Here is a 24,166-nt window from a genome sequence, read left to right as displayed (position 1 = left end):
TTTTTTGCATGTATTGAATCGCACAATCTAAAAGAATAATCAAGACATCAAGGTTATTACTAATATTTCATTAAATATAAAACAATCATGTCACTTTAGTACCAATGAACTTTTTCTTATCATTTGCAGAATGAACCCCAAACTGGCTTATAGGGGTTACACGCAAAATGAGACAAAATTTAATAAAAAAAATAATAGATGCTGATGGGTTTCGATCCAGGGACCCTCGCATTACAAGGCAGATGCACTAACCATCAGACCATAGTAACTGCCATACACTTGCAAGGCAACGATAAAATATAACCTCAAATTGAATTTTTAAGGTGAAAGTTTTATCATAAATTATACTTCTATACATTCTTGATATTTATGATGATGTTTTGCTTAAAATGATAAGATTGTAAAATAATTTGGAAGAATGTAAAACCAGCTACAATATGTAGAAAACCGGGCCAAAAACGACCAATGATTACGGAGTTATAGTCATATTTCCAAAATTATTAAAACGTCAAAAAACAAAATTGGAAAATTTTAGTTCTGACGAAAATTTGATGACGTTATGATAAAATTTATTGTCAAATGTGACATGAAATCACATCTACAAGTCCTATTCTATCCGAATATAAAAGAAAATTTGGGGGTCAACGGACTATCTGAAGAGTTATATAGAATTTTGTAAAAGCATGTTTTTGCACATTTTTGGCCTATTGTGAACGCGCGCTTGCGCGCGTAATTCAAACTTTGACGGAGGCGCATTCCTTTATTACTGGTCGTAGAAGGTCGGTTAAGGTATCAAATTATTGGGAATTATATAAAGAATGCATAGATGTAAAATAAAGTGCAGTTGTGCGTTGCGTAAGGATGTTACGCGCGTAAACGCGCGCGAAAACCTGTGAGCGCGCAAATTCCTGAAATGCTTAGAATGACCTGAAACGTACTCTACTTTGATCAAAAAATGATTTTGAGCATTTTAAAATTTTGACGCGCGCGTACATGCGCGTCGTGACCTGTAAATGACCTTTGATGACATGGACAGTTGACCCTTGATCTGAAGTTAATTTGATGTTAATATTGTTAATTTTTGATGATTGATAATGGAGATATTGTTGATAATGTGATTTTACAAAATGGCGCGTAGATGACGTCACGATGACCATTTGACGTTGAACTTGTTTCGTACACATCGTATGATAACTGTCCATAATTGATAATATTTTGATGAAAATTGATTGAATAGTTTTGATGATTTTGGTGGAACAAGAAAAGGGTGGAAAAAGAAAAATAAACTAGAATTTTAATTCGTCTTACGGACGAATTAGGTGATCTGTCTGTGAATCTCCTGATCACGATCTAATATTCGATCATTTTGACCATGTCAATGAGATCATTATGATCATCACGAGAATAAACAGACTTCGTTGAGAGATAGATTTCATTGAGAGATATTATGCAAGCATGTCTTGCATAACAAGATGAAGAAATTTCTTAGAGCTGGTGAATAGAATAGCAAAGCAATGAACACTGACGGAGGCATTTGTTGCCTTTCTTCTTGGAATGCACTAGCTTGTTCTAATAACAATACGTAGCCAAGTTTGAAATACCAGTTGCTAGTGCACGCGTTGTTGTTTTTATGGATGTAATGAAACATACAATTCAAAAGAATAACCAAGACATCAAGGTTGTTGCTAATATCTCATTAAATATAAAACAATCATGTCACTGAATTATATGAATGAACTTCTTATCATGCGCAGAATGGAACCCCAAACCGGCTTATAGGGGTTACTTGCAAAATGAGACAAAATTTAATAAATAAAAAAGTAGATGCTGATGGGTTTCGATCCAGGGACCTCGCATTACAAGGCAGATGCACTAACCATCAGACCATAGTAACTGCCATACACTTACAAGGCAACGACAAAATATAACCTCAAATTGAATTTTTCAAGTTAAAGTTTTATCATAATAATATACTTCTATACATTGCTAATATTTATGATGATCTCCTGCTCAAAATGATAAAAATGTAACATAACCTAGAAGAATATAAAACCAGCTACAATATGTAGAAAACCGGGCCAAAAACGACCAATGATTACGGAGTTATAGTCATATTTCCAAAATTATTAAAACGTCATAAAACAAAAATGGAAAATTTTAGTTCTGACGAAAATTTGATGACGTTATGATAAAATTTATTGTCAAATGTGACATGAAATCACATCTACAAGTCCTACTCTATCCGAATATAAAAGAAAATTTGGGGGTCAACGGACTATCTGAAGAGTTATATAGAATTTTGTAAAAGCATGTTTTTGCACATTTTTGGCCTATTGTGAACGCGCGCTTACGCGCGTAATTCAAACTTTGACGGAGGCGCATTCCTTTATTACTGGTCGTAGAAGGTCGGTTAAGGTATCAACTTATTGGGAATTTTATAAAGAATGCATTGATGTAAATTAAAGTGCAGTTGTGTGTTGCGTAAGGACGTTACGCGCGTATACGCGCGCGAAAACCTGTGAGCGCGCAAATTCCTGAAATGCTTAGAATGACCTGAACCGTACTCTACTTTGATCAAAAAATGATTTTGAGCATTTTAAAATTTTGACGCGCGCGTACATGCGCGTCGTGACCTGTAAATGACCTTTGATGACATGGACAGTTGACCCTTGATCTGAAGTTAATTTGATGTTAATATTGTTAATTTTTGATGATTGATAATGGAGATATTGTTGATAATGTGATTTTACAAAATGGCGCGTAGATGACGTCACGATGACCGTTTGACGTTGAACTTGTTTCGTACACATCGCATGATAACTGTCCATAATTGATAATATTTTGATGAAAATTGATTGAATAGTTTTGATGATTTTGGTGGAACAAGAAAAGGGTGGAAAAAGAAAAATAAATAAAAAGAATAAATAAAGAAATAAATAAAAAAGAAAATTCGTAGAAACACAAGAGGTGATCTGTCAATTGACAGATCACCTAATGAGAGTTGCACATTTTTGCAAATCTTTATGACATTCCATTTCACTATTCATTTATACTAAAGCAGTAGTTATTGATACTTACATGAAATGTTTAAAATTACGCTTGCATTTACTGAGGGTACCAAGGGTGTTGTAGTTTGAACTGCCTGGCAGAGAAGACGTTTCCCATGGTAAAACCTACTTGGTATGAAGATCAGAGTGCTTTTAGCATCATATCGATCAGCGCTGTTGATGGACGTTTTAAAGGTTGAATTGTCTGTGACGTTTCTTGATCCGATGAACCAATGGATGAGAGGAACAGGGTATACATTGAAAGCTATGCAGGTTATGTTGGTGTTTATACCGTCTTTGAGATCCTCTGGGATCATCATTTTAACATCTTCCAGTGGACCTTTAGGAAAACAAAGTAAATAGTGAAATACAAGATAGCTAATATTTGACGTAAAATATATTTGGTTATCGATGAGCATACCCTTAACAGGTGATGTTAATAATAATGAGAATACAAAACGCACGAACGCTTTAACTCAAATGGAAAAGCCAACATTGCTAGTGAAATTTCCAGCACAAGGTGCTAACAAGCCTTTAGTTGTGACGATATTTACATGGGGTTATTTGATATGCATATCAATAGCGTGTTTTGGTTTATTCATTATAAAGAATACATTCACAATGCAGGGGCAGAAATATATCCCATAAGGTAGGGGAATATATCAATTTTGACAAGCAAAAAAAAAAATAATCATCATCCCAAAAGTAGGGTCATCTCGTCTCGTCCTAAAATACATGTTTTATTTCAAATTTTAATGGTGAATTTTTACCATCATAGAAGACCAGAAATAGTAGGGGGAAATTTTATATTGTGCCCCCACACACACACTATTTTGAGTAGGGGGAAACGTCCTCCCTGCCCCCTCCCTCTCCCCTCGGATTTCCGCCCATGTCCCAATGGAAGAAAATATTTGCCCCGATATCAAATAGATCAGGGGTTCTTAAACTACGGCCCGCGGAGCTTCTCTATCCGGCCCGCGAGACTATGGTGTTTTTTTATCACTTTTACATGTAAGTCACAATATGAAATATAGCTCAATATGATTACATCGTGTATCCATGAAACCGTAATAACAGTAATGTCAGTCAAATTAATTTGACTTAAAAAAAATTAGTGGAGTCTTTTCTGTCTGTTCTACTTTCTTATTAGATGACCAGCGCGGCGCTACATTGAAAAAAGTAGTTTCACGTCAATTGTTGATAACACGTTCCATTATGAGCACACATTCCAACACGCGATCAATTTGGTTAAAACGTAAACTTAATTGCCGGTTCAGTTCTGCGGATTTTCACAGGGGTACATTAGTCATCATTAATTGTTAGCCAGGTCAGGATGGCATCAAATTCTGCAAAGAAAAGAAAGGTGGATGCTGAAAATTGTGTTTTCCATGAAGAATGGACAGACAAGTATCCAACACAATGCCAGTGTGTTGGCCAATCTACTTTGACTACAAAAAATATTGATAGGCCTACTACAAAACATTATCTGTCTATTCAATTCCAGGTATGTGTTAAAATAAAAAAGGTACAATGTACATTCCTTTATAAAACAAAGTACTTCGATTTTGTGATCATTACTATTGACTGTCGATGTATTTTTTAAAAATCTTTTTAAATTTTAAATGTGTACCACTGTTATGAATTTATTTTATTAAATTCTCCAAATGTAAGGGCCAGATGGCACCACAGAGCATCTAAGTATCCACTTTACCGTGGTCCTTTCAGGTTTATTTCGAGTCTCATATGGTCCTTCAAAGAAAAATGTTTGAAAACCCCTAAAATAGATGATTCAAAGATACATCGTAACTCACCGTACACCATCAATCTGGCTACCGCTTGATCAACAAACTTGCCACCAACATATGCGTTGCATTGAATGTACCTTCCATGGTCCTTCTTCCCTGGTAATATTGTGATGGAGGTTTTAGTGTCAACCAAATTATCAGCTGAAACGACACTACGAGTCTTTGTGATTTTAAGAATGCTAATATTACCATCATAAAGATACCATTGTAATTCAGTCGCTGGGAATGTTCCAATTGCTTTACACGTGAAGGTAGTAGGTGAATCTTCTTCGACGTTTATGCTTCTTGACCGAGTCCCATGAACCTCGTAGCCTTCATCGTGATGAATAAAGAGCATCATACTAGATGGTAGAACTGCAAGATAAAACAGTGGATTGGAATATTTATCAGGATCACATAAAATCCGATGAAATGATGCGCCCATATAGAGATTTATGGTTCCTTTGCTAAAATTAAGATGTCATTAAAATTGCAAAATATATACAGAGTGCGGGAGATTTAAAGAAAAGGCAAGTGAGGCACAGAGATGGTCATTGGCTTCAGTTTTCTCTTAAATTTTACATATCCAATGTAGTTCTATGAAAAATAGCATGGGTATATATCATAGGGCTGCAAGGTTAGAATACTAGTTGTGAGTGAATTCTATACTGATATATTCTAGAGCAATGGTATCATTTAGGGGTCAAAATAAGTGACATGAATGGAACTTCATGCAAAGTAAGCATAATTGTAGAGAGGGAAAAGATCAAAATGGGTGTGTCTCACTCTCATTACCCGGAAAGTTCTCTGCCCTGAATCTTTTTTTTCTTTTCAAGTATTATTTAATACAATCCACTCCTGAATCTACATGTATTGTTATTCATTCAAAATTGGTTAAATATATATTTATGTTAAAATATTCATTATGTTAAAGCTATATACTGTTAGTCTACTCCTAACCTTTCCCGATTCCTGCATTTGACATTACTTCTCCCTCTGCATACTTTTCTTTCTGTATCCCCTTTTCAATATTATACACTAGCATACCTTGTTATTATTTTCTTTTACTGTTTCGCTTGTTTGTTTACTTAAATTTTACTTTGTACAAATTCATGTAATTCAGCCTTTGGCTGCTAATTGAATTTTTATCACAATAAATACCATTTATCAATCAATCATATCAATATTTGCTCAAAACTTACCAAACGAAATGGCGAGGCTCAGTAATACACACATTTCTTCAAGAATGACCTCCATTGCTCAGCAAATCACAAAGAGAGATTGAGTAGAAGGATCACTGCTTTGAAAAATGGCCAATAATTTATTGCACGAGGAAAGGATATTTAAGAGAATTTATAATAGTGATTCAGTGTCAGAACCTCATAAAGACATTCATCTTAAATGAAATGATACGTTAGGTGATGATTCGGAATAAGAGGGCGCTCTTCAGGCCTGGGGCTTTAATTGTGGCATAGTCTGATTCGGTCATAGTTCTGGATCCACCTGTGTGTATTTGGTCTACTGACAATGTTTTATCCAATCACAATTGGTTTAAAATTGAATTGAAGAAGTGTTATATTCGGTTTCATACTGCAATAAATCTTCTTCATCTATGGTTTGCTTTAACATCCGCCCCCCAAAAAATAAGTAATTCGAATCATAATTCTAATTCTAATTCTTCCTTCTTAATTTCCATAATGAATTCTTGAATATCGCCTTAAACACACTGCATAGTGAATGGTTTGCTTTAACACCCCCCCCCCCCCCCCCAAAAAAAAAAAGTAATTCGAATCATAATTATAGTTCTAATTCTTTTTAATTTCCATTATGAATTCTTGAATATCGCCTTAAACACACTGCATAGTGAATTTAAGTCCATTTTTTTTACTTTATCCATATGTTACTCAATTAACTAAAAAGAATTCAGTACTGAATTGATATATATATATATATATATATATATATTATAGCTTTTTATCAATCTACGACCGCTTAAAACTCTTCACAATTGTTATGTTACCCGCAGATTCATAGCGTTTTAGCAGCCTGTTAGGCAGGGGCGATTCCAGACTGAATTTTTCAGGGGGGGGGGGCTTCTGAGGGCTTTAAAAATGTTCCGACCCCCCTGAAAATTTATTTTATTAGCGACCGAGCAAAACCAAACATTTTTTTCAGAATGGTTGAGAATTGTTGAAGTATAACATGCATCAGGGCCTGATTGATGTCATAGATATAGATGAGAGCATTTATAATAAGGGGGGAGGGGCTGGTTATCAGGAAATAGGATCGTGTTGTTGGATGGACGTGGATCGACACTTCTGACTCTAAACTATGTTTCAGATAAGTTCAGCCTGAATCAGGGATTTTATAGCGACAGACCCATTTTCTAAGAAAAAAAATGTCCCACAGAATGACAAATATTCGGACCGCTTTGATTAAGACATGGATAGCTTTAGAACAAAATGTTCAATTTTATGGCATTGGCACACATATTCGTGGTGGGTGAAGTCGGGGTGCGGTATACATGTATAGTGTGGTTAATTTGAAAAAAAAATGCAAAGAATTCTACTACCTTGCAAAAGATCATTGACTGCTATTATGTATTCTGCATTTAAATGTTTGGAAAAGAGAAATCGAATTGAATAGTAAAAACTTTGATTCGAGAGCACTTGACTCCATTAATCGGTACATCTATAGGCATATAGGACCCACACAATTTAAGGTAAAGGCAAGGTAAAAGTAAACTTGATTTCCAAAAAATCATAGTGTTCGATAAAAAACAAGTAGTCACAAATCAATAAAAATGTAAAAATACAGGTTAGAAAATACAGCGGAAAACGTAACAAAAGTAGAATTTGACACTAAACAAATGGAGGTGTTTAATTAGAAAATGGTGTATGAGAAAGCCAAAGAATTGCTTGTATTAGAATCTATTACCTCATATATCTTTTTTTATGGTCCGAAATTTTAATTAATCTATTTCTATTTATTTTATTATTATCTTTATTTTTTTTCATTTGTTTTTTTTTTGGGAGGTGGGGTCGGGGGGATTGAGCGATTTTTTTTTCAAATGTGGTATTTATTTATTTTCTTTGTTTTTAAGGGGGGGGGGGCTTCAGTCCCCCTAAACCCGCGCTTGAACGAGTGTCGATGAAACGCCCCCGCCCAATGTTGCATTTTTATACATCAGAGCAGGTAAGAGCCCTTACAATCACTCATTCAATGAACAAGGTTAATATAACCTTGTTCTCAGTTATATCTCCATGTGTGGCAAAATAAGGGTGACAATGTTTGGCTTATTTTCTCTTTTTCTTTGGGACAAATGCTTGATTTTTTTTACACTGTCAGGTTCCATTACACCTAGTATTAATACAACCTGACTCTTATTTAAATTTGATTCTTTAAATTATTTTTTTCTTGATTAAAAATAGAGATCAAAAAATGAAAATTTTCTTGCCATATTACTTTCCACCAATAGAATGCGTACACAAAAATATGCCCAAAATTCAAGTTTTTGAGCGCTCTAGTGAATACAAAAATTATTCCCAAGTTACTTATAAAAAAATAATTGAAACTGTATGGAAATTAGTAATTTTGGTCACAAAAGTGATATTTTAATGATGTTTTAAAGTGTGTGCTCTGTACAACATTGGCATACCATAGTCCTACCTGTAGATTCCCCACAGGCAGGGTGGTAGCAGTTAACAAGTGCTCACAATACTTGTGACGTGTGATACGTCAAAAACTAAAGAAAACCGATGAATCAGACCAAGTCCAGTGTTTCGATGTCTGCTGAGACAACGCGACTGGTTCAATCTGTAATTTGATACAGAATAAACAATGATTATAAACAGAATTGACAACATGTCATGACATATTTAAATAATATGTCTATCGCATCAGATTTCCAAAACAAAAACAAGTAAATGTTGACTAGCACGTCTACTTGCAAATCTATTCGACAACTAAGAGTGACCTTGACATGTTCAAGGTCATATCAATTACTATAATTACACTAATTGTGTACCTAAAATTCACCTTTTTTGTCACACAACTTTCTTAACTGCAAAAATATTAAATACGTCTTTAGAAGGCGTCTTTGTTTACTTCTTTCATACGTTCAAGTAGTAATTTAATAACTATGCATTCATCACGTGCCCGAAGGCGCCAAATTCAAGTTGCATGCCATACACAACATTCGCACAAGTACGACTTTACGCTTTCAAATACGTAATCCGTGCATGTACACGTATGTTGCCTTTTCATTTGAACAAATTCACTTGGCCTACATAACTTTGACACATTAACTCTTATACTTAAAAACCATATTTCACCTTGGCACTTGGCTTAAATGATAACATAACCAATGAACTTTGAGATAAACAAGTAATACTCACGTCATTGGGCTCGTATCACCAAATTAAAGAAATTTAACAACTATGGACAAGCGGCACACTTCCCATGACCAGAAAAAAAAGCAATACGCCCTCATTCGGTAAATTCAAATCTTATAAAAATCGATTTAAAAGATGAAACAAAAACAGTATCACAACAAATTCCAAGAACTTCATAAGGAAGGAGACGACACTACTTATATGGTGAAAATTGATATTAAGAATGAAATACAGGTTCAGTGTGTCTTTGATGACGAGTGATAGTATTGAGCTCAGTGTACCATTCATGAACCAGGTTTCTGAGGCTTCTGGTCTACTGTCTGATCTACATATGAGAATGACTTCAAAAGAAAAAGAAAAATCAGAAAAAATACGTTTTTAAAAATATGATTTGGCTGATTAGCGCTATAAAATAAATTGTTAAAGATGTATTAATGCTATTTTTTTTTCATAGTAATCGTATACATAAGGGAACATAGTCTCATTTACCACTATTATTATGGGGTATGTGTGTGTATTTTGAGTTTTGTCAGACGTGTACCATGTCAATCAGATATGAATATTTACGTCCGGGACCGACCTTTAATGTCACCATCAGAAAGACGTGACCGGGTCTCGAACCTCTGCATCAATTTGTAACTTCTCCACATAGCTTGGATTACAGGCGCACGCCACAACGCCAATTGAGGATGGGTAGTCTCCAACCGACAATATTACCAGTACGCTCGGGACATTGGCAGAGAGAATGCATGGGAAAAATACTACAAAAATTATAATAAATTTCCACTTCGATACCAAGATCTTTTTAAAAGAAATATTTGATTAACTGTGAGATAATCAGAACTTAAGTGAAGACATGATTCAAGGTCATTAGGTGTATGCAATGATATGAGCCATAAAGCCGAGGAAATGGATCGTGCGCATCCCATGCATTTCAAATTGTGTACATCCACCAGTTGAAGATGGTTGCCACTTTTGAATTTTGTATACAACCAATTGGAGATGATTGTCACTTTGATTGTATATAAATCAACCAATTGGAGATGATTGCCACTTTGAATGTTTATAAATCAACCAATTGGAAATAATTGCCACCCCGGATTGTGTATATCAACCAATTGAAGGTGATCGCCCTTTTGAATTTTGTTTATCTACCAAATGCAGATGATTGCCTCTTTGAATTTTGTATATCAACCGATTGAAGATGATTGCCACTTTGAATGTTGTATATCAACCAATCAGTATTAAAGGTACCCAGCCCCCCCCCACGCTCGTGACAAAAAAATACTACTTCTAATAATGAATAAACAAATATATTAACCCTACGCCGATTCCTCTGTGATGTAGTTTCAATTACCGATCTTCTAAACTTAAACGGAGCTATCACTACCTATCAACAAGTTAATAACCACAAGTTCATCACCCCTAGGTCCTCTATTATCATACTTACATTGAACATGAAGCAATAACCGCTGAATTAATAGCGTTGCTCTTTTCTGGTAACCAGTAGCTGTATGCATCACGATACGATTATGATGTAATCAAGTTAGTAGATTAGTAGATATAGGGTTAAACTTACAAACAAGGGTAATATAATCCCAACGACTGGGAGGATATCTGAGTAGATAGATAGAAAAGATAAAGTGGCTTATTGATAAAAAAAAAATCACTGCGACAAAGATGAATTGCGACGAGTTCACAGAGGTAAAGAACCATTGCATAAACATCATAATACAAAAAATTGAAATATATATATAACATATCATATATTCGTAATTTCATAAAACGGAGCACAATTTAGAAGTATATATAATACCAGTTCAGTTTTAAAAATACATCATATGAAATCAGAGAAGAATATGTATGTCGATGGAGGAAAGAAATTAGGTGATGAAGAAAACGAGGGGAGAATATAATTCAGTTAAGAAGAGGAGAAATATGAGAAGAGAAAAGGTTAAAAGGATACAAAAGAAAAAATGAAGGATGGAAAATTAATCACAAGACTGAAATGTTGATAATTTTATGCAAACAGAAAACTGATCCATATGCAAGATTGCGCCCCCCACTTCCTGATCCAAACAAGGTACACGTAGCATTGGGTACTTAATGAAAATCCGGGGTTCGATCCCCCGCCGCGACACCTACACCAGTGCGAAAAGAATTTAATCGACAATGGAAAAGCGTCGTCCTCAACGTGTTATGATATGACGTTTCATCCGACAAAATTTTCGCTTCTCAGATCTGACAACTTGTTGGAAAACAAATTGTCGGTAAAACGCCAACCCCATGTTGCTTGTTGATACATCAACGCGGGTAAGTGCCCTGTCACACATCGAGTTCAATATCGATAATCGCATTTACTACGGAGCCGCTCTCTACAACACATCGATTCCTTTAAGAATGCAAGTCAAATCACAATGGAGAGCTGAATGGCATTTGTCAAAAGTTGGTGGACTGGGACAGCAAAGACAATAACTGCAGTCTCCGCCTAGATAATAGGTTAGAACAGCAACGGAGTCTCTTGACTCTGAACAACCACAAATTTGCAATTGTTCGTCCGGTGTAACTCTCCGGATAGTCTTTTTTTTCATAAAAAAAGAAGCTTGCATGAATATACAACAAATGATAAAAAAGGGGACAAAATAAAAATAATAGTAATGAATAAATTTGGCAAAATTTGCAAAAAAACAAACTACTGAAGTATAATATTGATATTGTCCCAAGACAAATAGAATGCACTAAAGAACCAATAAAATATTTAGGTATATATGTTGGAGAAAAATGAGAAAGTTGTTGAAGATTATAATTGGCAAAACAAACTAGACAAGATACAAAATATCATTAGCGTATGGAAACTAAGAAATCTAACATTTTTCGGAAAAATTATTATCATCAAAACTTTGTTGGTCTCGCAAATTGTGTATCCTGCAAAAGTAATTAGAGTTCCCCCCAAAATAATCAAATCTCTAAATAAAATGTTATATACTTTTATTTGGAATTCTTCAAAAGAAAAGGTTAAAAAAATATTTGTATAAATAAAACAAACAAAGGTGGTCTTGGTATGGTCTACTTAGAATCGAAAATTGTATCACTTAAGATTTCGTGGATAAGCAAGCTGTTAGAGCAAAGCGAACGTAGTTGGAAATTTCTTTTTAATAACTGGTTATCAAATATTGGTGAAATTCCTTTATGTTTTTTTTTTGCAGGAGTTTCTGCATTTTATTCAGAAATCAATGATAGATTAACATGTTCACATAATTGAATGAATACAAATTAAATGTGACAATTTAAAAGATACAATGTAAATAATACAAACAAGACTGGTAATTAAATCATACCTAAGCATGTGATATAGTTCGGTAAAATACAGGGGCCAGCTATTATAAGCACAGAGGTGCTTGAAGCAATAGCAGCCAGGAGAGGGGGCTACATGAAAACCATCATAAATTATATTTGATAAACTGATCGTCACGAAAAATAAGATTTATATATATATATATATATACATATTGGTATATAAAAAAAAAATTGGTAAAAAGAAGTGCAAGTGTGTGCATGTGGGTGAGTGCAGGTGAATTAAATTAGGTATACTTAGAAATAAGAAATTTTTTCAACGAAGCTTTAAACGAATAGAGAGATGTACATTGTTTTATATCATGTGGCAATGCATTCCAAATGTCTGGGCCACGGTGGTGTATCGTCTTATGAGCGAGTAATATTCTTGGGTTGGTTAAGTGGAGATCTGTTGAATGCCGTGTTGGATAATTGTGAATGTCTTTGTTGTAAACAAAAAAATTGCGAAATGGAATCGGGATTGTATTGGATGAAAATTTAAACATAAATATGGCCGTTTGATAAATGTTAATATCTTCAATTTTCAATGTTTTTAAGTTGTGAAATATTGGATCAGTATGTGCAATGAAATGTGAATGAGTACATATGCGGAGTGCTTTTTTTGGAGACGGAAAATCCTTTCTATTTTTTTTTACCTTACTACCATACCCCCATACTAAGTTGCAGTAAGATAAGTGAGATAAAACGAACGAATTATAAAGCATAAATAATGATTTTTGGGAGAGATAATATTTTAATCTAAACAGAATTCCTATTCCTCTGGATGCCATCATGCAAATATTGTGAATGTGACTGTTCCAGGTTAAATTTGAGTCAATCCATACACCTAAAAATTTGGTTTCTTGTTTTTCAATGATAGGGATGTCATCTATGTATATATTAAGGAACATATGTTTAGTTTGAATGTGTTTAAAATACATAAAATTTGTTTTGCTTATATTTAGGGAGAGTTTATTAGCTTTAAACCATTTTGATAATTTCTTTAATTCTAAATTATGTGTCGGGACGAGTATACTTAAGTCTTTGTGGGAATAGAAGACATTTGTATCGTCTGCAAATAAAACATATGTTAATTCTCGAGATGCATTTACAATATCATTCATATAAATCAAAAATAGCAAGGGACCTAAAATCGATCCTTGTGGTACTCCACATTTCATAGTACAAATATTGGATGTGTTTGATTTGAAAGAAACATAATGGCGTCGATTACTTAAGTAATCTTTGAACCAAGTGAAAACAACCCCCCTGATTCCATATCTCTTTAATTTAGAAAGTAAAATGCGGTGATCCATAGTATCAAATGCTTTTGATAAGTCCATAAAACCCCAACATTGTGTTCTTTTTTAGAGAGAGAATCAGATATTTTGTCGAATAATTGTAAAATTGCATAATTGGTTGAGTGATTCTCTCTGAAACCATATTGATTTGGAAATAATATATTGTTATTGTTCAAAAAGGAATACAATCGTTTGTAAACTACTTTTTCAAGAAATTTTAGAGATACTCGGTAATAAAGATATTGGTCGGTAGTTGGAAGTGAGACATGGGTCATCTTTCTTATATATTGGTATTATTTTTGCAATCTTAAGTGAATCGGGAACAATGCCATGATACAGAGAGAGGTTAAAAATATGCATGAGCGGTGAAGCTATAAAGTGAATTATTTGTTTTAATAAACAGACACTTATTCCATCATGCCCTAAAGATTTAGTTGGTTTCAAAGACCTAACAATTTCTAAGATCTCATGAGTGTTAGTCGGATTAAAAAATAAAGAATGTTCCGGAAAGTCGTTTAAGTATTCAGAAAAATCATTATCATTAGATACTATTTTTGAAGCTAAATTTGGACCGATATTATTGAAGAAGTTATTAAAGGCATTAGCAACATCATTTGGGTTTCGCAAGAGTTGACCATTTTCTACGAAATTGATGTTATCATAGTTTTCTTTTTTCTTACCTAAAATCTCATTTACAGAATTCCATAATGAATTTTTATTATCTTTGTTATTTCAATTTCATCAGAAAAGTAAGATTTGCGAGCTCGGCGAATAACTGAAGTTAATTTGTTGCGGAATTTTTTGTATTTATTTATGTTGTTTTGAATTGTAGGCGATTTAATGGATATTTTATAAAGTCTATTCCGAGTGAATATGGATTTAATTATACCTTTGTGACCCACGGTTGTTTGTTCTTCTTTTTACTCGATTTAACTCTTAGTAATGGCACGTTTTTATCATAATAATAAAGAAGTTTGTTTAAGAATATTACATAAGAGTCATTTGCATTTTGTTTAGGTAAATATCATGCCAATCTTCTTCAGCCAAATCTACCTTAAGGGATTCTATATTACGTTGGGTTTCATTCCGTCTGGTTATGTTTTCTTTGTCCCTAGGTTGGTGAGGGCGTTTGTCATTTGGATACATTGCAAAAATAGGCAGATGGTCTGAAATATCATAGTATATTATTCCATTATCACTTTTATCAAGTGCATTAGAAAAAAATATTATCAAGTATTGTATTTGATATGTTAGAAATTCTAGTTGGTTTATTAACGAGATGTTGTAATCCAAATGATGATAATAAATTAGTAAAATGTTGACCTATTGTAGTATAGGGAAATGACAAATCAATGTTAAAGTCGCCCATGATATAGATTTTTTTGTTTTCTCGAGAAACTGATTCAAGACTAGATTCCAATTCATTTAAAAATATGTCAGCATTATTGGTTGGGGGTCTATAGATTACACCGATTTTTTATTCTTATTTTTAGCGTTAGAAATTTCAATGAATAAGGATTCCACATTTTGAAGTTCAATATCATGTCTTACTTTGTAATTAAGATCTTTATGTACATAGAGAGCGACACCTCCTCCCTTACCAACTTTTCTATCTATATGGAGGAAATTGTAATTATCAATGTTGTAAATTGGAGGAGACATTGGATGCAACCATGTCTCCGTGAGACCAATAATAGAAAATGGAAATGTGTTTAATGTGGATAAAAATTCGCAGAAAGTATCAAAATTTTTTGTAAGCTTCTTATATTTAAATGCATTAAACTAAAGTAGTCGGGAATATCACTTTGAGCTAATTTATGAAAAGCCTTATTAAATTCACTGGCTGTATAATATTTGCACTGGGGTGAAAAGGTTTCCCCGTTTAGTACGTCCTGCTCTATTGAAAGAGAATAGATAAGATTTGTTTGCAATCGTTGAAGAAGTATCCGAGGTGCGTGGTGCATGTGAGTGCAAATAAGGGTGTATGCCAGAAGCATTGAAGAAAGTGTTATACATGTTCATTATGTGTGACGATCTGACAGACTCGGGCTGGTGCTTACATCATTATCATTAAAACAAGTTATAAGGTGGATCTTTGAAGATATTGATATATCTTTATATAATTGTCCAATATGGTAAAAATAAGTTTTAAAGATAATATGAAATTGAAATGACTTTTTAAAACGTTTAATACAATCAACAGCTGGTAATAAAGATTTTTCCTTTCCAGACGATTTCATTACATCATAGTGCCTTAAATGATTAATGTGCTTTACATTATTCTTCACTTACAGCAGGTCTATCTTCTGCATAGGCATATCTATATGTATATACAGTGAATGGGGAATAGTCCATCTATAGAGTCATTAGCTCCAACAAATACAATAATCAAGAGCAAAATGTGATTGTTAATGAATAAAGAGGCGTCTTCAATTTGAATAGAAAGTTTCTTGCCTCTCAGAGATAGAAAAAATATAGGAAATTGCCATCACACTGTGAATGGCATTGGAATGCACATAGATAGATAGAAAAGCATTTACTTCTGTGTCAGCAAGCCATGAATGATTGAGAATGTATATTAGGGCAATACAGGTATTGCTGTGATTAAAAAAAGTACGAGATCAAATATATACATAGCAACGTCTCAATTGTTATACAAATAGCGATTTTTTTTTAAGTCGTTGAAAGAGCAAAAAGATCCTCATTTACATGGGATTCCGACACACCTATATACGTATACTGTATAACCGATTCAATTCTATTCAATTCTAATTGATCAATGAATGCAATATAACTACAAAAAGGTATTTATGTCAGACCACAATTGAAACAATCTAAATGTTTGCTGGGAATGATGATAGATACAAAAGAATGCATTTATAGTGCATGGTATACACAGTAGACAATATGTAATGTGTCGGAAACGTGATTATATGGGATCCTCATTTATCCTGGAATTTTTTGTTTCAAACAATCAAACAAGGCAAAAAGACTAATTGAGATGCCACAATTAAATCCGAAAAGGGGCAAGGTGTTGTTAAATACAATAGTACACTTGGAATAATGTAGATATTTGCTTGCAATGCAACCTGTTTATTCTATGTTTTGAATACATTTCAACAAAAGATATGCATTTTCTTTGTACAAAAGCAAACATGCCCAGTTTTTACTATGATTTTTTTTAACTGGTCTAAGTTAAGATATATTGGTATATTTGGAGTAAAAAAAACATTGATAATGAAATTATTTGGAATAACAGCAATATAACTTTTAATAAACGTATGTTGATATTTGAGAAATGTAAGCATGCAGGTATAATTAGGGTAAAAGATGTTATTAGAAATCGTCAGTGGTTAGCACCAAATATTTTGAATAAATCTGTCTATTCTTCTCAGTTTTTATTCGATTTAAAATACGTTAAATTAAAAAAAGTCTTTTCCTGTTTATAGGTTGAATAAGTTGTTTAAGGAAAATAAAATTGTGTACTAGAATTAAAGAAAAGTGAACGAAATTTAATTTCATTAAAATGTGGAGTACCCATAACTCTTTACTTTACCAACAAGAAAGATATCTTTATTATGTTCAGAGCTATCAGAAGAACCCAGGCGTTGTATCTTTTTTGGTCTAATCTGTTCTCATTACCAATTTCCTTTAATTGGAGCCATGAATTTTATTTCAAGTTGCATTTAATTGTTGATAACAGAGTTAGACAGTTTAGTTTTTAATTTTTAAACAAGATTTTACCATCAAGAGACAATTTATTTAAGTGGCATGTATTAGAAAGCAACACATGTAACATTTGTGGAGAAGTTGATACCACTTTTCATTTCATACTGTATTGTTACTATGTTCGATTATTTTGGAAAGTTATAGAAAGGTTGGTATTTTATATTTTCAGGATTACTATTTCTATAGATGAAAAAACATTAATTATAGGTTGTGATCTGCAAAATGCCAGCAATATTATGTGTAATCTATTTTGCGTTATTGCTCAATTTGTTATTTATCGAAATTATAAAAAAGCATATTCAAAGGAAAAAGATATGATGCGAATTCTTTATGGATCGAATTCAAGCTTACTATGATTATTTATTTAGAAAGCTTATGTGAACAAAAAACCAAGTTCGGAATTTTGAAAAAAACGTGATATTCAAAAATTATTACATTATTGGATTGAATTGATTTTGTTATTCTTTGTATATAAATATACATGTTATTGTGAATAAATACCTCGATTAAGAGCATAAAAGAAAAAAATAATAATACATTTGTTACCCTACTCGTTATACAGTGAGTGGCGAAAATAGTCAGTCATGACTTATTGCCAAATAAAATATAACTCTCCAGATAGTCTTTTTTCATAAGAAAGGAATGAATATACAAGAAATGATAAAAAAGGGGAGAAAATAAAAGTAATAATAATGAATAAATTTGTTACCCTATACTCTTTTTATAGTGAGTGGCAAAAATAGTCAATCATGACTTATTGCTAAATAAAATCAAGGAATGAAGGGGAATGGTCCATCAATTTTCGACAAATGCCACTCATCTCCATTGCGATTAGAATTCATTTTCAAAGGACTTTGGTCGTTGTATATTAGAGAGCGGCTCTGGAGTATATGCGAAAGGTCTCTATTAGGAATGAAGTAGGAGGTGCAGGGTGTTTTGATGACGAGCGTCGTTCTTGTGTTCGGTACCATACGAGAGCCAGGTTATCGAGGCTATTGGTCTACTGTCTGATCTACATGTTAGGATGGCGTCAACTTTTGGTCGGATATTGAATACACGACGGACTGAGGAATCCACGATGACAGGAGAGTCTATAATCGGGATAAAAATAAAATTCAAAAGAATGACGTTTTTACAATAAGAACAAAAACATTGCTAGAGATTTATCATGCTTTATTTTCTTTCATATTTCTCGTGAACATGCATTATAAGGAAAAAATTATAAATGAGATTTATTTAGCATTTCATTATTGGGTGGAAGGGGGGGGGGTGGGGGTCACGCTCGGAACGCTGATGCATGGGAAAATTATTTAACATGATGAGAAGTTTCACTTCGATACCAATATTTTTATTAACAATGAGCCTTTAAGAAGTTAAGTGAAGACAATAGTCAACGTGATTGGGAAATGCATTAATATGAGCCGGGATACGTCCAGGGAAATGGATCATGCCCATCCAATTAAATTTAGATTGTGTATATCAACCAATTGGTGGTGATCGCCCCCCCCCCCCCCGATGTGAACAAATATCTAAAAAAAGATATAATGACAAACCGTTTTTCCATCTGTGATGTTTGAAACATATAGTTTAAATGTATTTTCACTGTACTCAACAAGTACAGTCTACAATAAAATCACCGCACCTAGGCCAATTATTGGTAATCTCAATACTTACATTGAACAGAAAGCCGAACGGTTGAATTAATATCATGATCAAGCTCCCGATGTGAAGCGATACAACGTAAAATCTTCCCATCATCATGCCTTGATGGGGTAATTAATACGGTTCTAATAGATGTGTAGGTGACACCATGGATAGTATTGTACTGATCATCTTGACGAACTGTTACTCTTCCAGGATTTATCCATTCCAGTGTAGCAGGTGGCCTGATCTCTTGAACAACACACATTATTTTGTGAGTTTGACCCAAAGTGATGCTTATTGACTCCACGTTGTTTTCGATTTCAGATTGATTGTCAGAAATAGACAAAGATCTCGGTTTAGCTAGAAGTAATTAAAAACAGAACATTGACCTTTAATAAATCCAAAGTTTCATTAATATCCATGAACGTGGTCATCTCATAGTTCTTTTTCAAAATCTACTGTATCCGAGCTATATGAAGTATCTAACTACACATACCTCAGTTGTGACCATGAACATGAAAAAGGGATAGTATTTTGACCCCGTTTTACTAGTTAGTTCCAAGCATGGGCTTTCGATCAACAAGTTTTTGGCGATTTAAGTTTCCGAACTCTTAATTACATCTTAGATCAACCGCATGCAGTTTGATTCAAATATTCAGCAGTTCTTTGTACAATGGGACCGTGGTATGTAAATTAAAATGTTATCATGGTAATACGTTCCTAGTTGGGATCTTTTTTTAGAATGTACACGTTCTGTTGATTTTGTTGCATCAAAGATACATTAAAATAACTAATAAAGGTATTGAATATATAAATTTCATTTTTTCTCATTTCCATCAGAAAAGTATACAAAATCCATAAAAAAAACAATTACAATAAACAATTAAAGTATACTAAACAACAATAATAATAACCTGCTCTTATATTGATCTTAATACATCGAAACAACGTGTCTAAGCGTTTTACAGATATATTTTTACCCCGGTCATCAGATCAATCAGTCATTCCCGTAGACAATGAATGCTCATCTTTCACTCCCTGGGGAGTATTCTAGTCAGTCGCGAGTGAGGTACACACAGTACTGGACAAGCTACAATGACTTTCACATCCTAACTGGTACCCATTTAGCACCTGGGTCATGAGTGGCAAAGTGTGGATTAACGCCTTGCAAAAGGACGACAGACCATGGTTGGACTCGTACACACGACTACCACCCTGTTTACAAGGCGAGAGTCAGAACCACTACACCGCTGCTCCAAACATTAAACATAATATATGTAACTTTATCATACCTTTGAAACTTGGATGGATCATTAAATATTTGTAGCTTTTTTACGTTAGCCTATGTACTTCAAGTTGTATACTGCCTCATTACTTCTTATGTAATGCGTTTATATATATATATATATAAATATATATATATATATATAATATATATATATATTATATATATATATATATATATATATATATATATGTGTGTGTGTGTGTGTGTGTGTGTGTATGTATGTATGTATGTGTGTGTGTGTGTGGGTGGGTGAGGTGTGGGGAGTGTGTGTATGTGTGTGTGTATGTATATCCACGTGTGCAGTTTTCATCTCAATTTTCTTAGGAAATCTCATTTGAGGAAATGAAACCAATATACATATTCTACGCCATAGACTAATACAAAGTGAAAATGAATTGCATTTAATTAGATTGAATCGAATCAAGAATTTACTGGTAAGAGGACCTCCAATCTGACTGAACTTCCTTCGACATCTTTAAATATGCGTACCGAGCAAATATATAATCCACTGTCATCCTGTTGCAAATCCTGAATAGTCAGGTTTCCGCTTACAGAGTCGGCTTTCAAACTGTATTTTGACGTATCTGAGATGAGTTGGTCGTTTCTGAATTCCATGCCATTTCCTTTATCAGTAGCTATTTCCATCACCATTCGTTTCTGATATAGCCAAGTTTACCACACGATGTGCAGATGGAGGGCTAAATGTACAAATTAGAGTAATATCATCCCCAACAACTGGAAGAATACCTAGGTTTAGCAGATAGGTAGACACATTCATCCCATGAATCTTAGAAGCTTGGAAGACGGCGAAAGTTACAATCAGAAGAGCGAAGTCACTATTCATACTGCCTGTATTCCTATTAAAAACAGGTGCGAATTGGAACACTAGAGATAACAGTTTTTTTCCTGCTCAAGAAGCCGAAATGGTTTTATAAAGAACCTTTAAAAGCGTTGTTTGTAGAACCCTTTATAGGAAACTTTGAGATGTTCCTCAAACGGGACAAGCATAGAACCCTCGAAGAATCCCTTTTCTAGACATGGTGATAGTGTGCGGTTAATGGGTTCTTCGTCTTGGTTTCAGGAAGAATATTGATTTTGTAGCATTAATCAATATAAGCAATTTACCGAGATATCTAGAAAAGATCTCAAAAGAGGAAGCAGTTTATTGCATTTTAAGGATAAATTGAATACTTACGTACATGTTGTTGGGCTCTTTTGGTCACAGCGAAAATGAAAGCAATTATTGTCTATAAACAGGTGATTGATGGTGCTGTCCGTGACCTTTTATTAACATAATTATTTCGTATATGTCAAGTAATATAAATTGGTATAGCCAAAGGCTACATCATTCATTCAAATTTCAATTAAAATTTCTATAGTCATTTGGTAACACATATTACAAACACTTATGCAACATATGAAACATCATTAAGCAGGTTTAATTATGAAAATACACTCATAACAACACTGCCCATTTATCTACACTAAGAATTTACTGTGTCGATATAATACTTAATAAATGAAGAAATTGAACTGAGGAGAGTTATTTATTTTTTTTAAATATTAATTTACACAATCCTATGGCGATTGATAATCAAAGTATGACATTGATAAAGAAACAATCTGACTAGTTATTAAGAAAGTGGACAAAGAGTTCACATGACATTATGATATTTACATATTTTTTTTTAATCGCTAGAACACATTTTCGGGGTAACATCTTTGGTGATGACAATTTATAGATTCAAATCATCAAATTAAATAAAATACCGAAATAATTCAGTTCCAAAGAAAGAGGACAAAATAGTAATATTCTAATGACATTTAGATTGACTTGATTTGATTTACTTATTTCCGTTTCACAGTAATATGATAAACATAACAATAATATGATAAACATAACAAAACAAGTTCAAAAATACTACAAAATATAATATGTATTTATATAAATAATCATAAATTTAAGGAACACAATTCAGTAAATAAATTTATCTCAAATGACATTTGTATTTAAAAGTAAAACGGAGGGACTTGCCGAAAAAAGCAAAGCTTGTACAAGAGGTAAGCCCCTATCTTAGTTACATTACAAAACTACAACAAATAGATATTTGGTCGTAATAATAATTTTGTTTAAAAATAAATACAACTTTTGTGCACTTGAAGAAACACAATATTATAAGAGAGGGGGAGGTGGAGGGGGGGGGGGGCAGAAGGGACAGAGGAGTGCAGTACACTAAGAAGAAAGAAAGATGGCAGGCAGCAGGAGCAGGTACTTGGCTAGTTGCAGTTTTTAGAAGAAAAAAAGTAAAACAAATGATATACATGACTATACATGTATGTATGTAATATACAACTGTAAGCACATATACACAAAAGTCGAGTATAATTAAATTCGTTATTCAGCTTGACCTGTTTGCGACGAATATTGCAGAATTAACATTTTCTCAGTTTGCGTTTAAAAATATTTACATTAGGGGATTCTTTGAAATCTTGAGGCAGAGCGTTCAAGTAGGCAGGCCCGGGGAAGACAAATTAGTTTTTTTTGCAAATAAAGTTGTCAAAGGAAGATAATAACATTGACGTTGCCTTGTTAGGTAGCAGTGTACGGAAACATTTTTACGGAACATATTAGAGAAAATGGCGGGAGATAGTCCTGCTTAATTTAAACATAAATTGACTAAGTTCGAAAAGATATATATCATTTACTTTAAGAATGTTATTTAAAAAAATAAGATATCAGTATGTGATCTAAAGTGTGTTCGAAAAAATTTTCTTAGAGCTTTTTTCTGGAGAAGTAATATTCTATTTACTTTTGTTTGTATTGTACATCCCCACGCAATAATTCCATAATTAATATATGGTAGAATAAGGCTGTAATATAATGTTAACAAAGTGCGGGAAGGGAGAAAAATGTTTGAGTTTATTAATAATTCCAATGTTTCTAGAATTTACATATACTATCGTAATGAGGCTTCCAGGATAATTTGTCATCAATAAGGACACCCAAGAATCTAGTAGTGTAAACATTATTAAGAACGAAATTATCGAAGAAAATCCTGTCAGTTAGAGTATTGATTTTATAACTGAAAAGCATGTAGTTTGTCTTCTGGTGATTAAGTGAAGGTTGGTTGGCCTTGATCCAATCTGTAACATTTGTTAGTTCAAAGTTTAAGATTCTAACGAGTTGGTTGGATCATCATCATGATCATGGGAAAAGAAAATATTGGAATCGTCAGCAATAAGTATAAATGAAAGTGAATTTGATGTATTTTTGATATCATTGATGTAAGTAATAAAAAGAAGTGGGCCTAGTAGGCTACCCTGGGGGGCACCGCAAGTAATTGGAAGAGTAGTCGAATTGCTATTATTTACTGATACAAATTGGGTCCTATCAGTGAGGTAACTCCTGAACCACTCCAAGGCCTTCCCTCTAACTCCATAATGACACAGTTTATGAAAGGGAATTTCATGATTTATAGTGTCGAAGGCCTTGGGGAAGTCCAGGAAAATACCGACAGTATGACAACTATCATCGATGTTGAACAATGCTGATAAAAGGAAAATATCGGGGAGAACAAAATGGGATGTGATGCTAAATCAAATTAAATCAGATGCTTATTCATATTTTGTATTCATTTCTGAAATC

At 33.4% G+C, this 24,166-nt stretch overlaps 1 protein-coding gene across 1 annotated transcript; it reads right to left on the bottom strand.

The window, feature by feature from the left end:
- Positions 1-18,467: 18,467 nt before the first annotated feature.
- On the bottom strand, positions 18,468-21,237 carry LOC121419861 (nectin-2-like). The gene is made up of 3 exons (XM_041614326.1): positions 20,954-21,237; positions 19,263-19,594; positions 18,468-18,679 (listed from the first exon to the last, which is right to left on the bottom strand). Exons 1-3 carry the CDS (start codon positions 21,169-21,171, stop codon positions 18,495-18,497), a joined length of 735 nt encoding a protein of 244 aa, XP_041470260.1. The 5' UTR covers positions 21,172-21,237; the 3' UTR covers positions 18,468-18,494.
- Between the last annotated feature and the right edge of the window lie 2,929 nt (positions 21,238-24,166).

The sequence above is a fragment of the Lytechinus variegatus genome, chromosome 8, assembly GCF_018143015.1.
Source record: "Lytechinus variegatus isolate NC3 chromosome 8, Lvar_3.0, whole genome shotgun sequence".
Lineage (NCBI taxonomy): Eukaryota > Metazoa > Echinodermata > Echinoidea > Temnopleuroida > Toxopneustidae > Lytechinus > Lytechinus variegatus.
Note: the sequence above shows the minus strand (reverse complement) of the source record. Positions and strands in the feature narration are given on the sequence as shown.